Source organism: Takifugu rubripes, chromosome 17, assembly GCF_901000725.2.
Source record: "Takifugu rubripes chromosome 17, fTakRub1.2, whole genome shotgun sequence".
NCBI lineage: Eukaryota > Metazoa > Chordata > Actinopteri > Tetraodontiformes > Tetraodontidae > Takifugu > Takifugu rubripes.
The window spans coordinates 5,283,264-5,300,183 of NC_042301.1; the positions used below are offsets into that span (position 1 = coordinate 5,283,264).

General features: G+C 44.9%; 1 protein-coding gene across 8 annotated transcripts in view; it reads left to right on the forward strand.

Annotated features, from left to right (window-relative positions):
* The window catches only part of LOC101062341 (regulating synaptic membrane exocytosis protein 1-like), a 36,793-nt gene extending 20,191 nt beyond the window's left edge, over positions 1–16,602 (forward strand). For 4 of the 8 annotated variants that reach the window (XM_029850868.1, XM_029850871.1, XM_029850870.1 and 1 more), the window contains 16 exons: positions 151–304; positions 490–540; positions 1,595–1,748; positions 1,989–2,105; positions 2,227–2,289; positions 5,683–5,772; positions 7,273–7,386; positions 7,725–7,828; positions 8,242–8,342; positions 8,417–8,577; positions 10,728–10,942; positions 13,091–13,235; positions 13,529–13,641; positions 13,805–13,906; positions 14,011–14,150; positions 14,260–16,602. In XM_029850868.1, the coding sequence (XP_029706728.1) occupies positions 151–304; positions 490–540; positions 1,595–1,748; positions 1,989–2,105; positions 2,227–2,289; positions 5,683–5,772; positions 7,273–7,386; positions 7,725–7,828; positions 8,242–8,342; positions 8,417–8,577; positions 10,728–10,942; positions 13,091–13,235; positions 13,529–13,641; positions 13,805–13,906; positions 14,011–14,150; positions 14,260–14,478 (2,043 nt within the window). In that variant the 3' untranslated portion in view covers positions 14,479–16,602. Of the gene's footprint in view, positions 1–150; positions 305–489; positions 541–1,594; positions 1,749–1,988; positions 2,106–2,226; positions 2,290–5,682; positions 5,773–7,272; positions 7,387–7,724; positions 7,829–8,241; positions 8,343–8,416; positions 8,578–10,060; positions 10,597–10,727; positions 10,943–13,090; positions 13,236–13,528; positions 13,642–13,804; positions 13,907–14,010; positions 14,151–14,259 lie in introns of those variants that run through there. The other 4 variants (XM_029850869.1, XM_029850873.1, XM_029850875.1 and 1 more) reach the window with 4 other exon arrangements.
* The last annotated feature ends 318 nt before the right edge of the window (positions 16,603–16,920 follow it).

Consider the following 16,920-nt stretch of genomic DNA (forward strand, 5'->3'; position numbering starts at 1 on the left):
TGTCACCTTCTACTTCTTAGTTTCCCAGGCTATCTCTCTGCGGGATTTCATTACATTATGTATATTATAAAATGCTACGTTTAAATGTCAACCTTAAGATTTTGATGTCACTTGTGTGTTGCTTTGACTCGTCGCTGTGTCCTTCCTCAGATCCTGATTGAGTTGGAGACGGCTCTGCTGGATGATATTCCTCATTGGTATAAACTCCAGACGCACGACTTGTCCTCCATACCGCTGCCCCAGCCGTCCCCGTACCTCCCACGCAGACATCTCCATAAGGACAGCCCCAGCAAGAAACTACAGAGTATGTGTATCATGCGTGTGTGCGTTTATACGTGTGCGTGAGATAGAGAGCGATTTATTCCCTGTTTACTTGTGTTATTGTCTGTGATCAATTCTTTGTGGAAATATTAACCTTGTCCTATCCTCCTGTATTTGTGTACGTGTGTTTGTGCGTGTTAATGTGCGGGCGTGCGTGCACATGTGTAGGGTCTCATCGCATCATTGATACAGAGTTTGATGATGGTTTGATGAATGAAGGTGGGTGGGGGCCATGGTTTCTGAGCACCGTGTGCTGTTAGCCTGTTAGTTAGCCTGTCCAGCACTGGTTGAGAGGGACCCTTTTGCATTTCTCCCCCAAACTCCTCCATATTTTTCATTTCAACCCAGCAATTTGTCATAATATTATTCGTGGACTGCAAGTTAGCATCAGGGAATATCCTCCCCTCTGCTGGACTATAAGCTTTCCCACTAAAGCGCATGGTAGACTAGAATTGCACGGTCATTCCAGCCATTCCCAGCATGTCTCTGGTCCTAAATGAAAGCAAGTCACCTCACAAGTCGGTGAAACGAGTGTAAATCCCACCACAGCTCCTTTGTTTGAGGTATCATTTGGCCGAGTGAGGAGCGTTAAAATATTAAAACACACTGTCGATCTACACAACCAACCCAGTGATGATACGTATATGGTATATAATTAGCAATCACCACTTCCCCTCGCAGTGATCCTGCTCCTCGCAGCATACTGCAGACTCCACTCACCATTTTGTGCATGGGATGTTCTGCCAAAATGGTGTTTTTGTGTCGGCACATTTGGCCCCTTATCTGTCTACACAAAAACTGGATCAACCGTGTAATTAAAGTGTCTTTACAGACCACTTTACAGACCAAGAACGGTGCATTTATTTGTGAAAACCTGAAGATGAAAATGACTCCACAACTGCACTTTATATTGCACAGCGTTATAAACTGACGGATGCAAGCAGGTTGTGGTTGAACTGATCTCAGGCGCTTTCAAATATCTGCATTGCTGCATTCAATCGATCATAAGAATGGCACCAAATCATTTTGCTTCTTTATTTGTGTCTATTTTCTTAGAAACGTTTTTGTTTAAACTGTAGTGTAGCACCTTGCCCACAAGGTATTGTGTTCTTAGTAAATACACACAGCCAATCGCTTGGTGTGTGTATTGACTGTCATTTAATTTGTGCCCACACTCTTGTTTCTGCACTGCAAATAAAAAAAAAAGTGTAAGTCTCTGGATGTTCTGCTTTTCACCTGTGTGCGCGGGTGCCCGTGCTGGATCTGTGTGTAGGTACGGAGCGTAATTCTAGGGAGAGGGATCGAGGCAGCACCCTGGCTGTACCGGAGCAGAAACGCGCCGCCCAGCATCGTTCCCGCTCGGTGTCTCCTCACAGAGAGGACTGCTGCAGGGCCCGGTCAAGACCTGCACACGTCCCCATGCAAAGGTCTGGATCGATCGATCGATCGATCTATCTATCTATCTATCTATCTATCTATCTATCTATCTATCTATCTATCTATCTATCTATCTATCTATCTATCCATCTATCCATCTATCCATCCATCCATCCATCCATCCATCCATCCATCCATCCATCCATCCATCCATCCATCCATCGACAGTTACACCAAGTGTTGACCTTATTGTAGCAGCCATGATGTGATCATTTCTCTGCTTTCATCAGGAGTCTGGACGAGATCCATCAGAACCGGCACCAGTCCAACTCTCCCTCCCACTATCATGACTCCCATTTAGAGCACCAGCGCTCTGGTGATTCAGACTACGAGTACTCCGAGGACAGGTAACCTGTGGGAGCTCAGGTTTAGGAGATTCTTTCATTGACAAAATAGTTTTAAGGGAATCGGTTTTTAAATTCTTCTCTTGTGTGTTGGATTTGTTCCTCGTTGTCACGGCAACGGCAGTGAGGTCCTGGAAATGCACAGGTCCATCCGGGGCGGAAGTGCCGAGTGCCTGCACACAAACAGGTAAGCTAAAGCAAAACATTAGAGAAATGCAAGCGTATCAACATTTACTTCAACATTTATCCCAATATCAGACCTTTTTAAATATTCATTAAATCTTTAGACACTTTCAACTACTGTTCCCTAAACACGCGCACGGATATCTTTCGTGTTCAGCCTAAACCCTTGAATCTTTTTCCTCCTTTTTTCTTGCCTTACGTGTCCTCACATCACCAGAGGCACAGCTAGATACAGCAACACACTCCCCCCCAAAATGCCCCTGTTAGTAAATGGTATCCATAAAGATATTTACAGGTAAGTATGAAAACACTGTGTGGCAGTCCACCTTACCCCACACTCATTTCTAGTTACCGTGCTCTCCTAACCAGATAAATGCCCATATAGCTCCTATGCTAATGTTGCCATTCCTGTTGCAGCTTTGTCGTGTCAGTTGAATCCCAAGTTGCTGAGTCATCGTGCATTTAATCTAAATCAAGGCTCTGTGATGTTGCTCTTCCCTCTGTATTGTCATCCCCTATCAGATCATGTGTTGGTCTTACATGTTGCAGACCGTATTATTTCAGTATTTAACCTAATTCTCTCCTTTATGTGGATCATAAAGGACTGCCTTTCGTACATGAGGATATTGTTCCGTGGATTATTCCATTTTGGGATTTTCTTCCTGCTGCCTTCCGATTTGGGTTCAATAAAGTTCCTTTATTTGATTCTTAAACTTTTGTTTTGCTGCTTTTGGGTCTAGTCTCAACCTGGCCAGACCAGGAACCTAGTGCACACTTCTCTTGCACAATACTGCTTCAAGGGGGTCGAGGAGGTTCTTCATCAGCGGGGATTGCTGCGGCATATGATCGCTCTCTCACTGCTCGTGCACGGTCTGTTGAGGAGCTTGTTGCCGAGACATGGTAAATTGCAGCAGTGGTGGTGCTGTTGGCTGCTTTTGTTCCCTCATTTGAAATCAGCGGCCGCTCCTTCCTTGATGACCGGAGCAGCATTGCTGCTATACCTCCTTGGACTTTGTTACTGGTCTTCCTCCTTCCAGTGGCAACACCATTGTTTTGTCATTGGTGGACCGTCTCAGTAAGGTGCCCCATGCTGCGCCCTTGCCCAAGCTTCTCTCTGCAAAAGAGACTGCGCAGCTGCTCCTGTTTGAGATTTTTGGCCTCCATGGCCTTATGGTGGCTGTGGTCTCCTACTGGGGTGCCGAGTTAGAGCCCGCTTGGGTCCATTGCTACTCTTGCCTCCCCGTAATTGGCCCTTTCCAGTGTGCCTATGGCCATTCACCCCTTTTCCTGGCCTTAGAGAGAGAGCTTGATTTCCCTTCAGCTCGGGCCTTTTTCGGCCACTGTCTGCAAACCTGGACTCATGCTCACTCCTCCCTCCTTCACTCTACATGTCATATTTCAGCTCCCTCCTACGAGCTTGACCAAAAGGTGTGGGTCTCCATGTGGGACATTCCTCATCACATGGAGTCTCAGAAATTAGCCAGTTCTCCCTTGTGGCCCTATTGGAGGGGAAGATTTAATGCAGTTGTCTGAGGATGAGGGTTCCCTCTTTTGGAACCCTGCTTGAAGAAAGGAACAGTGTGGAATCCAAAGGTGGGGACCTTTGGATTCCACACTGTTCATCTCCCCTGTGGGTTCCCCCCTTTAAACTCCCTCCATTCACCCAGCTGAGGGTTTCTAGGGTGAACTCCTACATCCTCTTCCCACCTATTTGGTGTTTTTAAGGATGTCAGGAGCCATCCCTTGAGGGACTGTGATCGACCCTGCCTGTTTTCGACCTGCCCGTCTTGCCTCTGTCCCAGTAAACCACCCTGTTTTCTATCCGAGCTTGTCTCTGCCTGGATTTTGTCTGCCTGATTTCAATGATCTCAGATCTTTTGTCTTTGTGGATTATAAAGGGCTGGTTTACACACCCAGGGAATTATTCTGTGGATTATTTTGCTGTTGGGATTTACATCCTGCTGTTTCTGTTCCAATTTCTGTTCAATAAAGCTACGGTAGTTTTTTTTTCAATTCGACTTTTTGTGCATTCGGGTCCTGTCAACTATTATTTTTGTTTTATTGCTACCCCGAAATCCACAGAAGAGAAGAAAACAGTTGTTTCAAGAGCATTACAGGATGTGTAAGCTCCTTGATCTTGGAATGGTCTGCAAAATGTAAGCGTGTTTGTAAGTGTGCTTCAATTAATTAATGTGTGTTCATCAGCCAAACTGCTCTACTTTTTGTTCATGTGCTACTCTCGTTCTTTCCTTTTTCTTTTAACTCTTAGTGATGCTTGATGTAACGCTGCTTTTCTGCATTTTTGTACTTATTCTTTTCACTCCAATCTTTACATTACAAAGATCTACAGTTGCTGTTTGATTCACCACACGCTGGATTAGTGACATCACATCTGTAGATCGTGTTACATAATAAACATCACATTTAATCTCCCCATACACAGTCTGTGCGTAAAGATGGACGGACAGTCTCACATAATGGAGAGAGGATGTTTCTCACGTGGCAATTTGGTATAAAGTGCATTTACAAGTCAACCACTTGTTTAAAGTTATTTAATCTCAGGTTGTTTAAGAGCAATGATGCAAAGTAATGGAGTACTGTTTATTCCATTACTTTTACAGCTAAATGTGCCCCCACACATTAACACATCCCACACCTAATTCATTTTTCATCTTAGTAAGAAAATTAGAAAAAAATACACTTAAAGCATCCATGGAAATTTTCCGTTCCGCCATTTTGCTGTCTGCTAATTTCTATCAGTTGCATGTGTCAATCTTTTCTTCCTTTGCCTCTCTGTGCCTGTGGGTCTTTGGCCTGCAGCTCCACCCTCCCTGCATGTCTAAAGAGCAAACCAGCCCCGAGGCAGGAAGGGGGCAGCAGCGAGCCTCGTAGCATTCTTACACACCGTGTGCTCAGGTTTACTGATGAGGTCCCTGTTAGGTAAGAATACATCCGCCCATGTCTCCCCTCCACCTACAACCTTTTTTATTTCATCTTTTTGTTTGTCTGGCAAAGTAATGCCGAAGCTTCCTGCTGGAGAAGAAATGAAATATTCCCCGTATTTATCCCTGTGGGTTTTTTTTGACCTGCCAGCATCATGTGTGGTGTGGTGCCTGTACTGAGCTGGTGTCCACAGCGCTTTGATGTGACAAGGGTGCAGCTGTGAGTGCAGAGTCATCAGTTCCTGTCTCCCACTTTGACCTGGTTCCCGTGGCAACACAACAAGCACTTGTGGCCACAAGAAATACCTGACTCAAAATGGCTAATTAGATTTACTGTTACCGTCTGATGGTTGTTGATTTATCTCTCTGCCTCTATTTCCCTTTTTTTAAATGTACCTTTTCTATTCCTCTTTTTCCCTCTTTTACCTGCTTCCTGTCGTGTTTTGGTGGCGTAGCGACCTGCAGCCATCTTTGGACAGAGTGAGGAGTGCGAGCACCACTTGTCTGAGACCAGAACCTAACTTTCACTTCCTCGACAGAGACAGGTATGAACTCCTTTTGAAATGGACTATTCTACAAGAGCGCGTGTCTCTTCCCCACTGCTCCACCTGCTCTCTCTGCTGAGTGATTCTCATCCCTCTCTCTTTCTCTTGAAATATCCTATTGCACAAAAACCAAACCCGACTCTAATGGAAAAAAAAAAAAGCAGCATAGCATTTCAAGCAATCAATCAATCAGACTTTAAAGAAGGCAGTAAAAACAGCCTGGGGGTGAGATCAGTATCATCTTATTATTTTATTATAATCACTCATTACTGTCGATCAACTTCTGTTTATATATAAACTGTTTGGTATGGAATTGGGTTTCATGATTTATTTTCAAGCTCATTTTGTGTGCATTGACAGTAAATATTATCCTTTATTTGCTTTGTGACATTAAACAAGTTCTGACACAAAAACACAAAGGGAACAATGTTCTGTTTTCAGATTTACAGTCATCATGAGGCTAAGCTGAAGGGTGTATTTCCACGAGTCTTTTTCTGTTGTAATGCTACTGGCTACTGGCAGCTGATCAAACCTGAATCGAGACAGTTGCAAAACCTCAAGTCAGATGGGAGTTTTTACGTTGTTTTTACCACAGAGATTTCCAGTGATTATGGTTGGAGGGGCAGCAGCTCTCTTTGGAGTTTTCCAGGGTCAATGTGAGGAGATAAAGCGCCGGTGTGCTTGTGAAGCCGATCCAGTAAAAACATTTTGCATATTTCCCAGGATTGCAGCTTGTCTCAGCAGACCGTGTAACGCAGCTCCTGAGGCAGGAGGTGTCTGCTTTTGTCCCACAGAGGACTGTTACACTTTGGATCACAGCTACACTGTAAAAGCCTTCTCATATTGGCCAAAAAACCCTGGTCTTGGCCCTGACCAAGACCAGTGAGGCTCCAGGACCTGATGGAGTCTTAGCCACCTGCCTGAAAGCTTCTACTGACACTCAGCTTTGATTGGACCATTACTGGACCCCCTGCAGTTCGCTCTCCGAGCAAACGGGGCTGTCCAGGACGGTGTGATCACAGGGTTGCATTACATTCTCACCCAGCTCACCGTGCCTCCCCCCGACCTGTCAGTGGATGACTTACTTCCCAGTCAGCATTGGCGCCCCCAGTGGTGTGTCCGCTCTCGTCTGCTCTTCTCCCTGTACAACACATGTGTCAAACTCAGTCCTCAAGGGCCACGATCCTGCCGGGTTTTCTGTCCTACCAGGCTGAAAATGCATTCAGTGGGATAGAAAACCCGGCAGGATCGTGGCCCTTGAGGACTGAGTTTGACATGCCTGCATCGCCTGATTCTCAGGTGACCCTTGATGGCGGACTGACTAATCTGTCCTCTACCAGTTCAGGGTCAGAAAGAGGGCCGGTACCGTCTCTGCAGACCCTTCGATCCCCAGACACCAACTGTTTCCTCCCTTTATGTGCACGCATATCCATCTAAAACTTGTTTTTGCCTTAATTTTGAGGTTTTACATTTTCGTTTCTTTTTATTTGATAATGCCAGTCGTATCCAGCCCACCTCTATCCTGAGGGGCAGTAGGGGAAGAGGTGGCCCTCTGAGGCCCTTTGGCCAGACAGCTCTGGTCGGGTCCTGCCCAAACTCTCCACGGCTAGACAGGTGCATGCTACAGCCAGCCCTACTGTTCCCTCCTGTGTATTTCCTGGTCCTCTGTTCCTTTAAGTGTGTTAAATGGAAAGAACAAGTCAAAAATGATGCTACAAACATTTACTTTTCTCCAGAGTTGACGTTCATGTGATATATGTTGTGTAAATCTGCAGATATTTAAGTTTGTGATATCAACATATATGGAATTACTACCGATTTCACACTCCCACACTTCCTCCCCTTCCTCCTTTTTAACTTGACATTGCACCAATATATGATTCTGAGATCATTTTTGTGCTTTTCTTTTTTCTACATATAGTAATGTTTTATTAAATTGCTCTGTCTCTTAGAGTACACCTGCACGGCAGCCCCTCTCCTGCTGGGACCCCCCTGCCGGGGCGCCGAGGCAGACAGCTTCCTCAGCTTCCTGCTAAAAGCAGCAGCATAGAGCAAGGTGCGTCCTCTATTGTTATTTTTATTTACAATCCTTAACCTTTAAAATATAAAAATGTGTGCATATTGTGCCTTTGATTAATTTTGATTTGATGATTCTCTGACATACACTTGAGAGTGCACAAGAGTTGAATCCATCCCATAAAGGACCAGTTAAAATATTTCTCATACTGTTTAAAATAATCTCGTCTTGTCCAGCAACATAAGAATTCATCTTATCTTGCAACTAAAATCTATTAAGCCAGAATCTGCCAGATGAAGACGTCAACAGTGCGCCTCATGCGCCACCTAGCGTCAAAAACATGCTTTGCTATGCTACATATATGCTATGATATAAGATATTTCACCTGTGAGCGCCAACGACCCAATTTTCTCCCTCCATTTCTCCCTGTCTCATCCTTTCTCTTATGCCAGCTCTAGCAGGAGAGGAGCGAGCTCGGCTGCATATGAAAGTACATTCCTGTCGGCCTTCGGTGTCCCGTAACCCTGAAATTGACCTTAAAACCAAACGGGAGGTTGGTAGCCATCCTTTTGGTCTGCTGTCCTCCATCTCCTGCTCTGTCTCACACGTTTCCACCTGGCGTCACAGATGTATGCAGAACAAAGGCGTAGCAGTGACAACATGTCCGCCAGATCATCTGAAAGCGATGCAAGTGACGCCTCCGCCCTCTCCCCTGCCAGCAGTGCCTCCCATATCAGTTGCGCCAGCTACAGGTCAATCCAATCAGAACGACCCCGAGGGCGACTGAGGTCAGTGGTCAAATGCTCTGTTTATTCATTTATTTACACTCTGTTAATTCTCGTTGCTAACGTGCATGCTAATTCTTTTCTTTGTTTTATTTTTGCACGCTAACCGCTGCATGTTGCTCTCTCTTGCATTTTCAATCTCAAATGCCCCCCCACCCCCCACCCCCACACACACACCACACACACACACACATGCGTGTTAACATGCACACAATGAATCTTGGGGATCCCGAACACCCTGAGCTCAGATCCAAGTCATTAGAGGAGGAAAAGAAGGACAGGAGGATCTCATGGGGGGTAAATGGGGAGGAGGAAAGGAGGAGGGCAGCAGGAAAGAGACGCTTTTCCGAGGAACTGAAGCGCAGGAGACACACTGTATCTGGAGACGAGAGGGACTCCAGGTAAAGATCAATAAATCAGGAATGGTGAGGTTCCGACAAAGGCTTGTGGCTGTGCAGCCGGATCAGGTCTGGATCTCAGTAACAGACATCAGCGGATCCCCATTTGAAATGGAAGCAGCAACAAAAAGAGATAAAAAAAAAGACCCCATTCATTTCTCCTGTTGTTTTATTTTTGCTTGCATCCTACCAGCAGAGGGCAGCACAACCTTGCAAGGATGCAATATCATTGTAAAGGGCAGTGAAGGAAGGTAGAATAGAGGAACTCAGATCTGAAAGCAGAGGGTAACTGGTTAAACAAGCGTGTGTATGTGTGTGTATGTGTGTGTGTGTGTGTGTGTGTGTGTGTGTGAGAGAGAGAACAGATGATATTGAATATTGAATAATAAAACACATAAAATTAATCAAACAAAAATAAATATATGTCCATCCCGGTACACACACATACACATACACACACGTACGCATGCACACACAGACACAGACACAGACACAGACACACACACACACGCACGCACGCACACACACATGCACACACACACTTCCTGACCTGTAGCCATGTGATGAGAGAGATAAATGACTCTATCTCAGTTGTCTGCAGCGGGCAGGCTGATGATGTAGTGCTCCTTATTAGCTGGCTAATATGCTGAGGTCCTGGAGGAGTTTGTTCTTGATGCTTTTTTTAACAGATCAAAAAGCGGGATTAGGTAGAATCGCCCGCAATGTTAGTTTTCAGTAATATCTGGGGATGAATAATGTGAATAACATGAAAAGTGTGGATGCCTACAAGGACGTCTGGCATTTTTCCTTCAGCAGAATTATGATATCAATATTTAGGAGGTGTCAGTTTGAGGTCAGTTACATTATTAGGATGAAGATATGATGATGAAAGTAACAAAGTGCACACATCAATAGTAAGAGAGGTAGTGTGAGCCCTACCTACCTACCTACCTACCTACCTACCTACCTGCTATCATTTAAATACAGTTTTGTCCAATAACAATGACACATGTCATACAGTGTATTGTGTTGTCATTGTTGTGTCTGTGTATTGTTGATGTTTGTGTACTCTCCTCTGCATGTCCCAGATCCCTCTTTGCATGCCTCCTGTGCTGTCACTGCCAGAACCCCCTCCGTCCTCCAGACCCGGTCACCACTCGTCCATCCTCCCCCTCTGCTGCACACATCTCCCACACTGCCCTACAGGGGGCAGTGGAGAGACCTCAAACCTCACTCCCGCACCCCAGTCACGCTCTGGCGTCATTGGACCAGTGGACTGTAGCTGCCAGGGGCCCGCTGGGATTGGAGGAGGTCACAGGTGACAGGGACAGTGTAGCTGGGCTCTCCTGTAGCACTGTGACACCCTCTGAGGGGACAGACATGCGTCAGCTCCTCCATGCCCCCAGGAGGCACCATTGGGCACCGTGCAGCTGCTGCCCAAGTCTAGTGGCTCGTTTTAGAAAATTGAACCTAAGATCATGACATGAATCATTCATATATAAATTTTTTTTCCCAATGATACACTGTGAGTAATGGCAATTATCCTCTGTCATTTAATTATATGATTTTGTCTATTTGACTTTCTGATTAAATAAACATGAATGTTTAGTCACATTCTGAAATGTCAAAGTCATCATTCATTCTTTTATCCATTATGCTGTTGTTGTGCATTCCTGATACGAAGGTACAGTAAATAATTATAGTCACAGTAACGTCAACACTTCCACACCGTCACGCCGCCTGTCCTCTGTCCAGCAGGCAGATACAATCGGTGGGCCGCAGCATGCTGAAGAGCTCCAGCGTGAGCGGGGAGATCTACTCTCAGGAGCGAACAGACGGCAGCCAGTCAGACACGGCGCTGGGCACGGTGTGTGGCGGCGGCAAGAAGAGGCGCTCCAGCCTGAGCGCTCGGGTGGTGGCGATCGTTGGCAACCGTCGCAGCCGCAGCACTTCCCAGATCAGTGGCCCTGGTGAGTCCCCCGTGGTGTTGAGTCTGCTAGACCCTTTAAATCCAAAAAACAAAGTTACTTTTTCCCCATAGTCAACCCAGATATCACAGGGTGCAGAGGAGGAGTTCATTCATTCTCAATTAGGAGTGGTGATATTAAAGTGGATGGTCATGTGACAGTGTAAGGTATGGATCTTAAGGTTTAGCTAATTAACTTTTAAATATCTGCATGTTTTCACTCCCCTTCATCCTCCAATAATCAGGCCTCACATCAGCAATGGGATCAGAAAGAAGCCACTATTTTTCAATTGTTACAGTTTATTTAGGGTGTCCATAGAGTAAAACAAACAAACAAACAAAAAAACAGATATGTCTTCAGATACGTCAGTTTTTATTGTATTGTTTTATTTATCAGAGAGGAATACGATCAAATGTCTGTCATTTAAAGTCTTTATCAACTGTTTCACTGGAAATTGAAGAGCCAATCAATTTATTTATAAAGCACTTTAAAACAAAGACAGCACCCCAAAGTGCTGCCATCTGAAGATAAAAATGACAAAAATAGTAAAAAGAAACCCAATTGACAATAAAAGGCAACAAACTGCCACATTTCATTTGGGGTTAAAAGCCTAAGAGACAAAAACAGCTTTAAAAACAGGAAGTGAGTCAAATTAGGTTATAAAATCCTCAACATGAAACGGTTATTTGCTAACAAAGAGAGCACATGTTGCATCTCTCTGAAACCCTCCTCTGCCAGCGGAGTGAAGAAAAGAACCTCTGCTCTCATTAGTGTTTGTTAAACTTTGAAAAGTGCAAAGTTAGCGTCTCCGCATTGCTTTAAATTCCAGCTTAAAAAGCTCCCCAAAACGCTGAGCCGCAGCCGAAGCCTTTATTGTGAGTGTTCTGTAGGGGGACGAGTCCGTCGCCTTCCCCCCGTAGGCCGTCGCTTAATAAAGAGGAGCTGAGAGCTCCGTATAGCTCTGCTCCCAGTCGCAAAGCACCGTCGGTCCGCTCTGAGACCAACATGAGCGTCTACCACAGGGGCTATCAGGCTTCTAATGAAGCCCCCCTCCCTTTGGAGTGGAGATAAAAAGCTATTAGCGAGCACAATGCCTGAGGGGCGTCTGACCCAGTGATGCAGGCAGGAGAGGAAGAATTGAAGATAGTGCTTTAATTTGAAAGTCTTTACAGAGAGGGAGGTGAAAGCAGGTAAGAAGGACTCTTCTTCATATATTACAGACCTTTAGTTTAATAATCGGAACTAAACTCGAAATACTTGGATGAAAAAAGTTCATGTCGTTTTTATTCTACGCTGTAGTATTTAGGCGAGGGTTATTTGCAGGATTCCTCCGCGTTGCCTGCACATACATGCCGCCGATGTGAGTCAGAGGGAGACGTGCCGCTCTCTGAAACCACACTGGGTTAGTTGAATTGCTTCCCTGCCCAAAGATTTCCTGTTTACTCATGATGACCAGATTCCGATTCAGGACATGGGCGGGTCTTTGCCTTTGCTTTAGATATGACAGAGATATGTTTTAAATCTAAAAATGCTGCTTCATTTTGGGTTTTTTTAGCTGCTATTAGAAGGGCGCTCTGGACCTTGATGCCAGGGTGCTTGTGTTTAAGAACCCCAACACAGACGAGCGGGAGGATGTTTCTTCATCTCAGTATTTGGAGATGAGCAGGGTGAAAGATGCGTGACACCAAATTTCAGAGAGAGAGCGTCCTAAATTACAAGTTAATCAAGAAGTGGCACCCTCAAAGGTCCCACAGTGAATTATTTATTGATGCTGGAACATCGGTGTCATTGTGCACATCGCTGATAAACAGCATCAGCTTTGGCTGAGCTTAATAAAATTAAATAAACAGACTGAAATAGACACCCTTTGTATGCCCTTTATGGAAAAGGTGTCATTATATGAATAGACGTGATGTTCCTGCACCACTGAGGTACGCTGCAGCCTCCTCTGCTGCTATGGTTACAGGTCAGCTACGTTTTACAGTAGAAAAATGAACAGAAATGAGTTTTCAGGGGGTCGCTGACATTATAGGACAGGGAAAAACAACTAAATGAAGAAAACATTTTAATAATTTCGCAGTTCTGGGGACATGTTTGTTCAATCAACCTTCTCTGGCAGACACATAGATGTTTTCCTTCTCTTCTATCCAGAGGGCAAAAGTAAGAAGGAGAAAGGCGCGCCCATTCAAAGGAGCACAGAGACCGGCATGGCCGTGGAGCTGACGAGGAACATGAGCCGGCAGCCGAGCAGGGAGTCCAACAACGGCAGCATGAACAGCTACAGCTCTGAGGGGAAGTCAGTAAACCCCTCATTTCCTGTTCTTATCACCATTTCCACACTCCTCACATGCTTGTTGTCTCATCATTAGGTGAACATCTGCTCAATTTCATCAGCGTTCAGGCGCTGAGTCTCTTTAAATGACATTTCCTTGTTGCTGCAAATGGATTTGTTTTTTTCGTGTTTACGCTCCTGTAGCTCTCAAATGGTTGTTCAGTAAGGACAGAGAGTTGTATCTGGAAGTAGGGACCAATCCCTTCAACACCCTTCGTGTTTCCAGATTTGCCGTTCATGCGGGTTTTCTTTGTTAGCTTGATCTTCTCAGGAGTCAACCTCGGCGCCAGCAGCCAGTTTAGTGACTTCCTGGATGGTTTGGGACCAGCTCAGTTAGTGGGAAGGCAAACACTGGCTACTCCTGCAATAGGTAAGATTTCCTTTCCTTTCCTTTCCTTTCCTTTCCTTTCCTTTCCTTTCCTTTCCTTTCCTTTCCTTTCCTTTCCTTTCCTTTCCTTTCCTTTCCTTTCCTTTCCTTTCCTTTCCTTTCCTTTCCTTTCCTTTCCTTTCCTAACCTTTAGCTGTGTTTGCAGGTGACATCCAGATTGGTATGATGGAGAAAAAGGGTCAGCTGGAGGTAGAAGTGATCAGAGCTCGTGGACTTGTACAAAAGCCAGGCTCCAAATCACTTCCTGGTAAGACCCATGACCCCCCCCGCCACACACACACACACACACACACAGTACACACATCATCACTGAGCTCTGACTGATTTTTTTGGGTTTGTTTCTTCCTGTAGCTCCATATGTCAAGGTCTATCTGCTGAATAATGGAGCCTATGTAGCTAAAAAGAAGACCAAGATCGCAAGGAAAACACTTGACCCGCTGTACCAGCAAGCACTGCTTTTTGAGGAAAGCCCGCACGGTAAAGTCTTGCAGGTAAGTCTATATCATTCATCACAACCCCCCCCAAAAAAACCTCTAAATCCAAAAAATCTAACTTTGGAAAACCTGTCTGACCCCCTCCCAAAAAATGATTTTCCTTCAGGTGATTGTTTGGGGGGATTATGGTCGCATGGACCATAAAAGCTTCATGGGAGTTGCACAAATCCTACTGGAGGAACTGGACTTATCAAGCACAGTCATTGGCTGGTACAAATTGTTTCCACCGTCCTCCCTGGTGGACCCCACGCTTGCCTCCCTGACCCGGCGGGCTTCTCAGTCATCCCTCGACAGTTCTTCTGGACCCGTAGGGGTCCGATCCTAGTGGACCAACGACTCTGCAACGAGCTAATTGTACTGTAGCAAGAAAATGCAGAGGGCGACAGTGTAGAACAACAACAATCAGTCAAAGACAGTCAAAAGGAGAAAGCTTTGAGACCCGACAATCACAATCACTGTCCCGGATTGTTTCGTCTGCTTGTAGGGAGCGCCACATTTCAGTGTTCCGTGTTCATTCCAAGGGAAATATCATTGTTTCTCCTCTGTGTGTGGCCGAGCTTCTACGAGGAATCATCTAAAGCAGGGTTACATCCTACCTAACTGTCATAGCAGAGAAATGTATGAACCCATCCGAATGTAAGGACTTGAGACAGAACCCCGCCCTCCTGATGTGTAGGTGGCTCATTCTTCTCTGTAGTGGCCTCCTCCAGAGCTCCTGCACCCAGGCAGGGCGCTCCGTCATGGGTAGCACAGGGCCTTCTTCTGGTGCCTACACCTTGAAGCCACATCGCCGATCGCTTGCTCTCAAGAAAAAAACGACAAAAAAAGAAAATCCTCTTTTCAACATGTTTACCATGGCTGCTGTGAGGCCGCGCTCTTCTGGTGTTTTTTTTTTTTTTTTTTGCTTTGTTTTCCATTCCTTTGGCTTTTATTACTACTGGCACAAATAGTTTTACAGTGAGCGAAAGGCTCGCCACAATGTCGTCGGTCTGCTGTGTGCACGGAGGCAAAAAATCCAGGAGAAAAACCGACAAAAGAAATGAAGCCGTTGCCCGTGAGTGTGACGCAGCACCGGGGCGGGTGAGGACGATGGCACAGATTTATCCGCTTGAGACTAGCCTCGTTTTCCCTGTTCCTGCGCTGGTGAGAGAGGCCAGTCTTTGTAAGGATGTATATCAGGCCTCCCAGGAGGTTGACAGATAGATTTATGTCACTGAAGGTGACTGTATGGGTACAAGGGTGAAAGAAATATATCATTCTAAGAGCGTCCCGTTGAGAAGATCCTATTTGTAGGAGTACATTCTTTCACCGCGGCACACGTCAGGCTTCCCGCTGAGCCTTAGTTTACATTCTGTTTGAATTTAAAGACAAGCACAACCGCTTGATTTTTTTTTTTTTTTTTTTTATTTAAACCACAAAAAGTTCAACTTTTTGAAAAATAATTGTACAAATGATGTGTAGTTAAAAAAAAAAATCAAACAAAAAAAAAAAATCAACCAACAACCGCTGTTTGAGTTTCAGGTTTGCTCAGTTTCCCTCGTGCATCTCTGTGAATGTGACAGTAACCAACAGAATGGGGACACTCGCCAGTGCTCGTCCTGTGTTCGGCCCCGCGGGACGCTCCCGCCGGGACAAGGGGCGGGGCCCAGCATGACTTCAGAACCAGTTCCAAGCTGCATGCACATTTTTTATACAGGAAAAAAAAAGAAAAAGAACTAGATAACGTGTGTTAGTTCCACATACCGTAGGGCCGCTTGTATGTTGCATGCAGTTGTACAGTTTGCTCGTACTTGAATATTAAAGAGATAAAACCAAGAAACCGAAGCCATTTCCATCATGCAAAGAACACAACTGCAATCTGTTCCACGTCTCTCAGTCCGGTGCTGAATGTCTCCAATTCAATCCCAAGATTACTTTGATGTCTCTCCTCATCCCTCTGGAAGATGTACTGTACTGTACGGTAGTACTGAGCAGACCTCAAAGCCCCTCTTAATATCACACCACATAGTATACCTCCAAGGGGCTGAGACTACATGTCCTGACGAAATAAATATGTACAAACCAGATCTATATGTATGGAAATATGAATTATGTTGCAACATAATGATTTCAGAACACCAACTGCTCTTTCAAAGTCATGCAAAGTCAAAGTCAGGACTTTGCAGAGATGCTTGCAAAGGCCTGGTGGTGTAATTGAGAGGTTATTAGGGACCACGCAGTGGAACAGCACACGGGTTCATGCTTGAAAACGTGGACACAAACCCACAGACGTATCACTCTAGAAGTCATCACCCGAACGTGTTTCTATGCCTGAGACCTTTGGCAATGTTCAGTCCCACAGAAGAGTTTGTCTTTAATTGTCCAGTGAGGCTGGTTTTTTCCTTTTTATTCAGTATTAATGGGAAAAATAAAAATGCTGATTGTTTACAACTTCTGTGTTTCACTAATACAACGAGAAAACGAGGAAAAAAAAAAAAGTTACGCATTCACTGCAACATTTCTTGTTTGTATAACAGATGTGGCTCAAATGATGTGTATGTTTTATATTTAAAAAAAAAAGTTCATTTTTATCATTTACAAATAAAACAAATGTGTGGAAGAAAATTGCCTTTTGTGTCTGCCTACTGCTGTCACAGTTACACCCAACAATAGTTTTTCTTTATTTGCATAAATGCTTTAACTCAAAGAACTTCTTGAGAAACAGTATTTTTATATGATATAATTATTATTTCCATAATCTAAATATTTCCACTATCTCCATTGCCAT